Source organism: Mesocricetus auratus, unplaced genomic scaffold (assembly GCF_017639785.1).
Source record: "Mesocricetus auratus isolate SY011 unplaced genomic scaffold, BCM_Maur_2.0 Super-Scaffold_100030, whole genome shotgun sequence".
NCBI lineage: Eukaryota > Metazoa > Chordata > Mammalia > Rodentia > Cricetidae > Mesocricetus > Mesocricetus auratus.
Genome location: NW_024429211.1, coordinates 14,981,074 through 14,992,662, shown reverse-complemented (window position 1 = coordinate 14,992,662; position 11,589 = coordinate 14,981,074). Strand labels below are relative to the sequence as shown.

The following is an 11,589-nucleotide window of genomic DNA, read 5'->3' as shown; positions in this document are numbered from 1 at the left end:
GCACAATTTCTCCTGCTATTGACATTTTAACAACTTAAAATATATTAAAATTAATGGCCTTATAGTTACATAATTAATTATAAACTGGAGATCAGTGAGCATTGTGTTTCATTTTGTGCTGTATAAGTCAGCGGGTTTTGACAAATGTAGGATGACATTATGTGCCATAACAGGGATAAGCGGAACATTTCTTACTAGTCCTGTATCCATTTTTCCCTGTCACTACACAGTCTCAGAAAACCACCGAGCTTTTACCTATATAGTTTTGGCTTGTCCAGAACATCGTTTAGTATTGAAATCGTTCATTGTGTAGTTTTTCTCAGACTGCCTCCTTTGTCTTAGTAATATGCATTTTATGTACTTCTGTGTCTTTTCATAGCTTGGTTCCTCATTTTATATCTATGTATAATATAAAATCATTTTGGCTGATTTTATGTTTGGGCAACAATGATGGGAACTATCATTAACTCTTGTGGTTTCAAGTGAACTTAAATTTTCAACTCCTTGGACATGTAATTAGCACTACACCTGTTGGCTGCTGTGCTTGACCTATATTTAGCACTGTAAGAAACATTGTGATAACCTTCTAAAGCAGCATACCATTCTGCATCAACTGACACTGTGTAAGTGCTCCTCTGCACCACATCCTCTCTAGAGCTGGGTGTCTGCAGTGTCTGGAGTGTTAGTCTTTCTGATAGAGGGTGGCAATATCTCTTGTTTTGTGATATATGTCATAATAGCTAGTCACATGCTGATTTGCAAGTGCTCTACCACAGAGCAAATTCTATGTGGAGGTTTACTGAATTTGCTGCTCTCAAAGACTAACACATTGTTTCATTGCTTTTCTCTATGGGTTTCCTAGTTATTGTTGCAAGGTTTTAATTAATTTTTCTTCTCTTCAGTTTGAATTCAAGGTTCATTGATTAGTTGTCTGTGTCATGTCTTTTCTATTCTGTTCATCTTTTCTTTTCCACTTGATTTTCTGACTTTATATACTAATTTCCTGTTTTCAGTTTCATTGCTATGCAATCTTTGTAGGTTTTACCTATTTATTTCAAGCTCAATTTTCCTTTTTGTTTCCTGTTATAAATTTTGTTGATTTTAAATCTTTTTTTCTACCCCCATCCTCTAAATTTATCTTTTAATACTGATTTTGTTACAAACCACCAAATTTAACAAACTTCTCTCTCTGTCTACCTCTCATATTTTCCCTCTCCTTTTTTCCTTACTTTTAGTGTTAAGTGGATAGATTTACTACAGTCAATTCTTTGAGTGAATAGTTAATTTTGAGTGAATGGTTAATTTTGATAATTAAAATATTTCTCTTTTGGCATTTCTTCTTTAACACCGGTCATCTTTAATAGTTTGCAATTCAGTGTCTAAGCATTTTGAGTTTTTCCTTGTCTGTTAGCATATAAATTTGGCTACTAGTAATAATTTTGCAAAATTCTCAACAATTTTTACCTCAAAGTTTTCTTTTATCCCTTTCTCTTTAGCACAATCTATTGCTCTAATTGTGTATGTTTATGGCTCTGGTAATTGAATAACATTACATACATTCTTATCTCTTCATAGGTTTCCTCTTTGTTTTATATTTGGAAGTTTTCCATTGTATTCTGTTAATGAACTTGTAGCTTCAGGTGTGTATTTTGCCTTTGCAAAGTGTGTACTCAGTGTTACACTCTTCAGTGGTGTTCTTCATGTTTGTTAGAGTATTTTAATAATGGCAGTTCCAATCTAAGTCCCCAATCTATATGCACTGATATTCTGTCATTTCACATTTGATATGAGGATCTTTAACATTTTAATGGAAAGCATTTAAAAATCTTCTTTCTGATGTTTCCATATCACCTACTACATCTTGAGCTATTTTCATCTTTTGTGGGCCATCTTTTTATTAAGAGTGATGGAAATGAAATGTAAGTTTACGCAAAGTAATTAGATAAACTGGAACCAGTATTTGAGTTCATAAGAAATGAAATCAAGGTGTTCTAATTAATATACATCTGTGCCAGTGGATAAAGCTATTATGTGTTACTGGTATGCTAATAAATACATATGGTTTAACTCCCTTAGAACCTTTCCTTATGTGAATAACAAGATGGGACTGTGTGACTTTTAGTTACCCAAGCTCCCAGCCCTGGCTTATAGTTCTTAGCGTTGGTAGTCATCTGGCTGTAAGAAGTTTAGAAATAATAAGCCCTAACAGGGAAGGGGAGCATTTGGATTGACTTAGGGAGAGTACAAAACATAGTACATGTCAGATCAAATGTTGAGAGTCATCTCACGAAGAACATGACTCAAAGGAGTGGCACCCTTTGTCAACAGTTCTACATACAGGAAACCTCAAGCTTCTTTACCATTTGACAAGGTTTCCTCAAGTTATGAGCTTCAATTCTGGTAGACACCTTTATAGAACAGAAACATTCTTGGTATTGACAGGTAACTCAGGAGTCTCTTCCCTTTGTCATAGACCAGTTCACCACCTCCGTCAAGAAGAATGTGAGAAAGGTAAGATTGTTTTTCAAGAACTTATTCTCAAAGTTGTTATTTGCTTTTCTTAGATGAGGATCTTGTAACATCTTCTTTAGGAGGAGAATGCAAAAAGCCTCATGTTTTCTTCACTAAACAAGAGCCTGGAAAAGTTCCTGTTGGCAACTTTGTGGGCTGTCAGACTTAACTATGGGAGATTTGAGAGCCAAGGAATACAGTTTATCTCTGCTCCAATTCCTTTCCTATGATGCTGCTTCTTCCCACTCCCATCTCCATGTGCTCTTATAAAAGGAACCCATTGAGTCCACTTAGTACTGCCTATATGTGTATAGGTGTGGGATCATCTACTATAGCATGAAGAGCCTTGATGGAGTTGAACTACTGAAGAAAAGTGATTCTCCTTACCTTGGGAGCCATCAGATGCCCAAAACTCCCCAGCTAAGGATGGGACTCCATGAGCCCTTCTTTTATTCATGTTGGCCTTTTGGCTGGCATTATCTTGTGCAGGTCTAGTATATACAGTCAGATCTATTGTGAATTCTATGCATGGCACAGCACTATCATTGCTGAAGCTACTTTATTACCTCTACCACTACCTCTGGCTATAGAAACTCTTTCACTGAGGGTTATTTTCCTTGTGTTTCCTTAATTTGAAATTTGGGTATCTCATGGTATCCCAAAGCTTTCCTAACATCTGATTTAAAATGTCTTATTGACCTTTACTGAACAATCAATTTCTTTGGCTTTATCTTCTAGTCTTATCTTTCTGTTTTTGTCAGGATCCATTGTGTTGTTGAAGCTTTCAACTGATGTTTTTATTTGGCAGATTATGCTTCTCCAAGTCAGTTGTTCTACTTTGAGTAAACTATTGTCAACTGGCAGTCAGGGGCAGTTAATCTTGGGAAGCTGGTTATGTGGACAGGAGGACTAGGTGGGTCACGCCTATTAAGAGCAATGGGCAAGAAGATACAAGAAGAGTGAGCAGTTTATAAGATGAGAAGGATGTGATATCTTTGAAGTTCCAAGATTTTCAGCCTGGCTACTTGGAGGTGAGACAACAGAGAAGCCAAGAGACCTATGGGATATTACAGTGAGATACCTACCTAATTCATAAGAAAGGAAAGGCTGGAGAGGAGGATTGCTTATGGAGTGGAGAGGAACAGAGTTTCAACAGTGATTGGAGGAGGGATGTCCCAGAAGAATGTAATGGGGGTTATCAGTAGAATAGGGAACAGTAAGGCCAGTTTAGTAAAAGGAAATTCTGGAAATGTCTGGTTGCTGTTTGGAGAGGGCAAAGAGCAATTTGGCCACATGGTGAAGGAAACAGGGAGGGACTAGGACTTCCTGGTGGTTTTAAGCAACTATTAAGGATTTTATCTTTTACAAATGTTAAGTACAATGTTGATAGAGTTCAACTGGCCTTTTCATACCATTAATTGCTAAACTTTCTTGCTTTCAATGTCACCCACCACACCCTGAAGTCATGTACCTATTATCTTGTTTCAACCTCACAGAAACCCAAAACTCTGGATTTGTTATCTCTACCACTGGTCCATTTGGGGGGATGTGTTTAAAAATTTTTAGTGTGTGTACTGTAAATGCTTTTTTGCCTCTGTTACTACAGCATTTCATGTGAGTTATGATAGCTCTGACCTCAGATAACAAGTTAGAAAATCATAATGAACTGATCACACAACCAGATAGCTCTACGTAGTTCTAATTTTCAACTTCATACAACCTGTTGTCTTGTGACAGGAGACCCTCAATTTTGTGAATTTCTTAGATCAAATTGGCATGTGGTCATTTATGTGTGGAATTATCTCAACCATTAATTGATATATGAGAGCCTATCCCACTAGAGTTGACACCGTTCTGTGGGCAGGTGATGCTGGCTTATATAAGAAGGCTAGCTTACACAGGAGCCTGTGAGTGAGCCACAGAATTAGCCAGAAAGTCATTCCTCTAAGCATTTGTTCCTGGTTTTTGTCAGTGATGGATTTGACCTGGAAGTGTATGGCAAACAAAACTCTTCAACCACAATTTGCTTTTGTTCAATGTTTGATCACAGCAATAGGAATGTGACTAGAACACAGTTACTATGTTCACTTTCTTGTAGAGTGATTTTTATTTCCTACTGATTTCTGCATAAACATCTGCTATCACACAGAAGATGAAAATTTAGGTAAAGTATCTGCCCTCAGATAATTCTCTTACTTAAATTACTGAAAATACAAAACACATTCTATAGCAATAATCAGTGTGGTATGATATGTAGGATTATATTATATACCTCATAGAATACAACTTTCTATTCCTTTGTAGATATTTATGTGATATAATAGCTTCTACTTAATCCCATTGACAGAAACACCCTTGTCTCAAATTTGCATTTCACTCCTGAAGAATCTTCACAATTCAACTCAGTACATAATTCTATCTCTAGCTCTGTATTCAAACTCCTCCAAATGATTATTATGGCCATATATTTACTGGTCATTGGAAGCATGGAAGTATAAGCCCTATCTGCTGGGGTATTCTGAAAGAATAATGAACCATAACATATCCTTCATTTTCTAATACTAAATATGTTTTAAAATGTTTGCTCTGCATTTCTTATAAAATTTCAGCTACCCTTAAGCTTCTGATTCATTTGTTCCTCATTTAAATACAAAACTATTAACTGATCCCTATACCCCTGTAGAGAACTGGATACTGACATAGGTAACAGGAAGCAGGAAATGTCTCCAAAACCTCCTTGCTTCCTGGTTTATGACATTTGAAATGGAAACTCAGTGCATCTAGACTGATAGGTCTGGTTGATCTCATATTAATCTTAAGAAGTGATATTCTTTCCATGCCTCCTTTGAAGAGAACTAGCTTGAACTAGAAGGTTTTTCCATTGGTTCAGATATTTGAACCCTTAGTCACAGTTGGTGGTACTGTTGGGGAAGTTTAGGTGGTCTGTGGTCTGGCTTTGTTGGAAGAAGAATGTCTCTGAGGGTGACTCTGAGAGTAAAAGCTTCCTGTCATGCCCTATTCTTGCCCACTCTCCTTCATGCTTCCATGGGATGATGTGAGTGATCAGCTTTCTGTTCCCACCTCCACGCCTGCTGCTTGCTGCCAAAACTCTTCCACCCATAAGTTGTCTGTGTCATGGCATTTTATCACAACAGAAAAGTAAGGAAGATAATCCTCATTCAGGATTTTCAGGGTTTTCCTTCTTTATAGCTCCCTCACAATGACTCGGGGTGGCCAATAGTCATGCTAAAGATTCCATACCCCTGTACCTCAGTCCCATGACAGGAAATTGAGTTCAGAATCCTGTTTCCTTCTCATTTAGTCTCCGATGCTGAGTGACTACTTTGGAGCCTCTACTACAGTAAAAGATGTGGTTTGCATATAGACTGAGTCAATATGAGTTAGATTTAAAAGAAATTTCAGGTTTGATAAATTGCTTAATTTACCTGCTTATGGTTTGGCGTCAATAATCTCCATATAGCAATGTGGTCCTAATCAGAGCTTACACTGCATGCGCTCATATCTTTATTTTCTTTTCAGAACCACTAGTGGAAAACTCTTAAGCATGGGTTCAACTGACCCAACTTGGCAGATTGACATCACAGCATTAAATGGAAGGGACTACATTCTAACTACATCCTGTAACCCTACGAAATTTACCCTGAATTTTCTTATCATCATTGTTGCGCTGGTTGGTGTGGCAGGAAATGCCATAGTGCTGTGTCTTCTGGGCTTCTCTATGCTCAGGATTGCCTTCTCTGTCTACATCCTCAACCTGGCTGGGGCCGACTTCCTCTTCCTCTGCGTTAACATTGGACATTCCATTCAGGTTATCATTAGCATATTCCACCCCATCTTCATCTCTAGGTTCTTCAATGTCCTGTTTAACTTTGCCTATCTTGCAGGTCTGAGCATGCTCAGTGCCATTAGCTTTGAGCGCTGCCTGTCTGTTCTGTTGCCCATACAATACCGCTGTCGAAGGCAAAGACACACATCCACTGCCATGTGTGCTCTCCTCTGGACATTGTCTCCAATATTGAGCATCCTGAAAAGGGAGGCATGTGGCACCTTGTTTAATGGTTTTGAAAATGGTTGGTGTAAGAAATTATATTTCATCACTTTTGCTTGGTTAATTGTTTTATTTGTGGTCCTCTCAGGGTCCAGCCTGGTCCTGATGATCAGGGTCTTCTGTGGCTCACACAGGATTCCTGTGACCAGGCTACATGTAACCATTACCCTCACAGTGCTGGTCTTCCTGCTCTTTTGTTTGTGCTATGGGATCTACAGGTTCCACTTAGGTTGGGTTGATGAAATTTATAGTAGTTTCCCTTGTAGTGCTTTTGAAATCTCAGCATTCTTATCCTGTGTTAACAGCTGTTCCAACCCCATCATTTATTTCCTGGTTGGTTCCATTAGGCACTGAAGGTGTTTCTGCAGAGAGCCCTGCAGGACACTCCCGAGGAGGCAGAAAGTGCAGAGAGGGCTTCTTCCAGCAAGTCTGGAGAGCTAGAAACAGTCTAGTGCAGCAGCTGGCAGCAGCTCTGATCAGACAGAAGTGACTTTTGGAGTCCACTTTATCTTTATTAGTGTGGATTCTTTCCATAATCTTGTAACTTTTTCACCTGACCTTAAATCGGTTGAGTAAATAATCAGTGTTGTGGAACTTGAGTGAGATGGGGCTTGCTAAACCAATACTGACTGTAATGTCCCTGACTGTTATACTCAGAGGACTGGGTCGTCCCCCTATAGACATGCTTATAACCCTATCTAATGTAAGTAATTCCCTGATGGAGGCTTCTCTTCTCAGACAAATCTAGGATGTGTCAAACTGACAACTGAAGCTCACCAGGATACTCTATCCCTTCGCCAATTTGACACAACAGAATATCGCTGTTAAATTGCACCCCATCCTTGTTATCCTCAAAATGTCATAGTAACATCATAGCATAAAACATAATCCCACTTTAAAAGTACCATGCTCTTTAAAACTCCCAATGCTTTAAATTTTCAATGTCTATTTAAAAGTCCAACATCAAGTTGCAGAAAACCTACAATCTCATGGAAATTGAATAATACACAGCTGCACCATTCCTGGGTCAAAGAAGAAATAAAAAAGAAATTAAAGACTTCCTAGAATTCAATGAGAATGAAGACACAACATACCCAAACCTATGGGACACTTTGAAAGCAGTTCTACGGGGGAAGTTCATAGCGCTAAATGCTCACATGAAGAAACAGGAGAACAGTTATACCAGAGAATTAACATCACAACTGAAAGCTCTAGAACACAAAGAAGCACACTCCCCCAGGAGGAGTAGACGCCAGGAAATAATCAAATTGAGGGCTGAAATCAATAAAGTAGAAACCAGGAAAACAATACAAAGAATCAACGCAATGAAGAGTTGGTTCTTTGAGAAAATCAACAAGATAGACAAACCTTTGTCCAAACTTACCAAACAGCAGAGAGTGAACACGCAAATTAACAAAATTAGAAATGAAAAGGGGGCATAACAACAGACTCTGAGGAAATCCAGAGAATAATTAGGTCATACTTTGAAAACCTGTACTCCACAAAATTCGAAAATTTAAAGGAAATGGATGACTTCCTGGACAGCTATCAATTGCCAAAACTAAATCAAGAACAGATAAGCAATTTAAATAGACCTATAACCCCTATGGAAATAGAAGCTGTCATCAAAAGTCTCCCAACCAAAAAAAGCCCAGGTCCAGATGGCCTCAGTGCAGAATTCTACCAGAAATTCAAAGAACAGCTTATACCAATTCTTCTCAAAGTGTTCCACACAATAGAAGCAGAAGGGTCTTTGCCAAACTCTTTCTATGAGGCTTCAATAACCTTGATCCCCAAGCCACACAAAGATACAACTAAGAAAGAGAACTTCAGACCAATATCCCTCATGAACATTGATGCAAAAATACTCAATAAAATACTGGCAAATCGGATCCAAGAACACATCAAAACAATCATTCACAACGATCAAGTAGGTTTCATCCCAGGAATGCAGGGATGGTTCAACATACGAAAATCCATCAACGTAATCCACTATATAAACAAGCTGAAAAACAAAAATCACATGATCATCTCACTAGATGCTGAAAAAGCCTTTGACAAAATCCAACACCCTTTCATGATAAAGGTCTTGGAGAGATCTGGGATAACAGGGACATACTTAAACATAATAAAAGCTATATACAGTAAACCAACAGCCAACATCAAACTAAATGGACAGAAACTCAATGCAATTCCTCTAAAATCAGGAACAAAACAAGGCTGTCCACTCTCTCCATACCTTTTCAACATGGTACTTGAAGTCCTAGCTATTGCCATACGACAACAAAGGGGGATCAAGGGGATACAAATTGGGAAGGAAGAGGTCAAACTTTCACTGTTTGCAGACGATATGATAGTTTACATCAATGACCCAAAGAACTCTACCAGGGAACTCTTACAGTTGATTAACACCTTCAGCAAAGTGGCAGGCTACAAGATCAACTCAAGAAAATCAGTAGCCCTACTATATACAGATGATAAAAGGGCTGAAAGAGAAATCAGAGAAACATCACCCTTTACAATTGCCACAAACAACATAAAATACCTTGGGGTAACGCTAACCAAACAAGTGAAAGACCTGTATCGTAAGAACTTTGAATCTTTAAAGAAAGAAATTAAAGAAGCCCTCAGAAAATGGAAAGATCTCCCATGCTCTTGGATAGGTAGGATCAATGTAGTAAAAATGGCAATCCTGCCAAAAGCAATCTACAGATTCAATGCAATCCCCATTAAAATCCCAGCACAGTTCTTCACAGACCTTGAAAGAACAATAATCAATTTTGTATGGAAAAACAAAAGACCCAGGATAGCCAAAACAACCCTGTTCAACAAGGCAACGTCCGGAGGCATCACCATCCCTGACCTCAAGCTCTATTATAGAGCTATAGTCCTGAAAACAGCTTGGTATTGGCACAAAAATAGACAGGTAGACCAATGGAATCGAATTGAAAACCCGGGTATTAACCCACACACGTACGAACATCTGATCTTTGACAAAGAAGCTAAAAATATACAATGGAATAAAGAAAGCATCTTCAACAAATGGTGCTGGCATAATTGGAGACTGGCATGTAGAAGAATGCAGATCGATCCATGTCTATCGCCATGCACAAAACTTAAGTCCAAATGGATCAAAGACCTCAACATAAATCCAGCCACACTGAACCTCTTAGAAGAGAAAGTGGGTGGTACCCTTGAACGAATTGGTACAGGAGACAGCTTCCTGAACATAACACCAGTAGCACAGGCAGTAAGATCAACAATTAATAAATGGGACCTACTGAAACTGAGAAGCTTCTGTAAGGCAAAGGACACAGTCAGCAAGACAAAAAGGCAGCCCACAGAATGGGAAAAATATTCACTAATCCCACATCTGACAGAGGGTTGATCTCCAAAATTTACAAAGAACTCAAGAAGCAAGTCTCCAAAACACCAAAGGACCCTATTAAAAAGTGGGCTGCAGAACTAAATAGAGAGTTTTCAATAGAGGAGTCTAAAATGGCTGAGAGGCACTTGAGAAAGTGCTCAACATCCTTAGCCATCCGGGAAATGCAAATCAAAACAACTCTCAGATACCATCTCACCCCTGTCAGAATGGCTAAAATCAAAAACACTAATGACAATTTATGCTGGAGAGGATGTGGTGAAAGGGGGACACTCCTCCATTGCTGGTGGGAGTGCCAACTGGTTCAGCCACTTTGGAAATCAGTGTGGAGATTCCTCAGAAAAATGGGAATAAACCTACCACAAGACCCAGCAACTCCACTCTTAGGCATATATCCAAAAGATGCCCATTCATACAACAAAGAGGTCTGTTCCACTATGTTCATAGCAGCTTTATTTGTAATTGCCAGAACGTGGAAGCAACCTAGATGTCCCTCACCTGAAGAGTGGATAGAGAAAATGTGGTACATCTACACAATGGAGTACTATTCAGCAGAAAAAAATAATGGAATCATGAGATTCGCAGGCAAATGGATGACACTAGAAGAAACCATCCTGAGTGAGGTAACCCAGTCACAAAAAGAGAAACATGGCATGTACTCTCTCATATATGGATTTTAGACATAGATCTGGGGAGTGCCAGCCTACAATCCTATGGCCAGAGAGTCTGGGAAACAGAAACTTTATTTAGTGGCTGATCGAAGAAGTGGCAGACTCCCTTGGTTAAGTACTGAGCTGAACTCAAGAAAGCCAGTAACAGAGAAGGAGGACTGATGATCAAAGGGTTTAAGACTGGGCTGGTTTAACCCCCAGAAACAGCTGACCAGACAAAGGTTAACTCTTGAATCCCAGGCATTAGCCTGGGAAGCCAGCATGGGACTGATCAAGACCCCCTGAATCTGGGTGTCAGTGAAGAGGCCTAGGGAATCTATTGAGCCTTGGGCAGCAGATCAGTACCCATCCCAAGTATACACACGGACTTTGGACTCCAATAGAACAATGTGAGGTGCACTCTCACCCAGAACTCTTGGGAAAGGGTCTAGGCCCTGCCCTATATGAAATGACACACTATGGACACCCCCATGGAGGGCCTCACCCTCCCTGGAGAAATGAGAGGATAACGGGGGGGGAGGGGAGGGCACGGGAGGAAGGGAGGGAAAGGGAGAGGGACCTGGAACTGACTTGTGAAGCAACCTTGATTCTTATCTAAATTTAAACTGGAAAATAAAATTAAAAATAAAAAAGAAAAAGAAAAAAAAATGAAATGAAAAGTGGGACATAATAACAGACTCTGAGGAAATCCAGAGAATCATCAGGTCATACTTTGAAAACTTGAACTCTACAAAATTCGAAAATTTAAAGGAAATGGACGACTTCCTAAATAGCTATCACTTACCAAAACTAAATCAAGAACAGATAAGTAATTTAAATAGACCTATAACCCCTATGGAAATAGAAGCAGTCATCAAAAGTCTCCCAACCAAGAAAAGTCCAGGTCCAGATGGCTTCAGTGCAGAATTCTACCAGAAATTTAAAGAACAGCTTATAACAATTCTTCTCAAAGT

The 11,589-nt window shown here is 39.1% G+C and overlaps 1 protein-coding gene across 1 annotated transcript; it reads left to right on the top strand.

Moving 5' to 3' along the window:
- Positions 1 to 6,076: 6,076 nt before the first annotated feature.
- Positions 6,077 to 6,934, top strand: LOC121134798 (mas-related G-protein coupled receptor member X2-like). The gene has a single exon (XM_040733356.1). It carries the CDS (start codon positions 6,077 to 6,079, stop codon positions 6,932 to 6,934), a length of 858 nt encoding a protein of 285 aa, XP_040589290.1.
- Positions 6,935 to 11,589: the final 4,655 nt, after the last annotated feature.

Bases quoted from the DNA above. Each gene is read 5' to 3' on its own strand.
- LOC121134798 (XM_040733356.1), top strand. From the start codon at position 6,077: ATGGGTTCAACTGACCCAACTTGGCAGATTGACATCACAGCATTAAAT.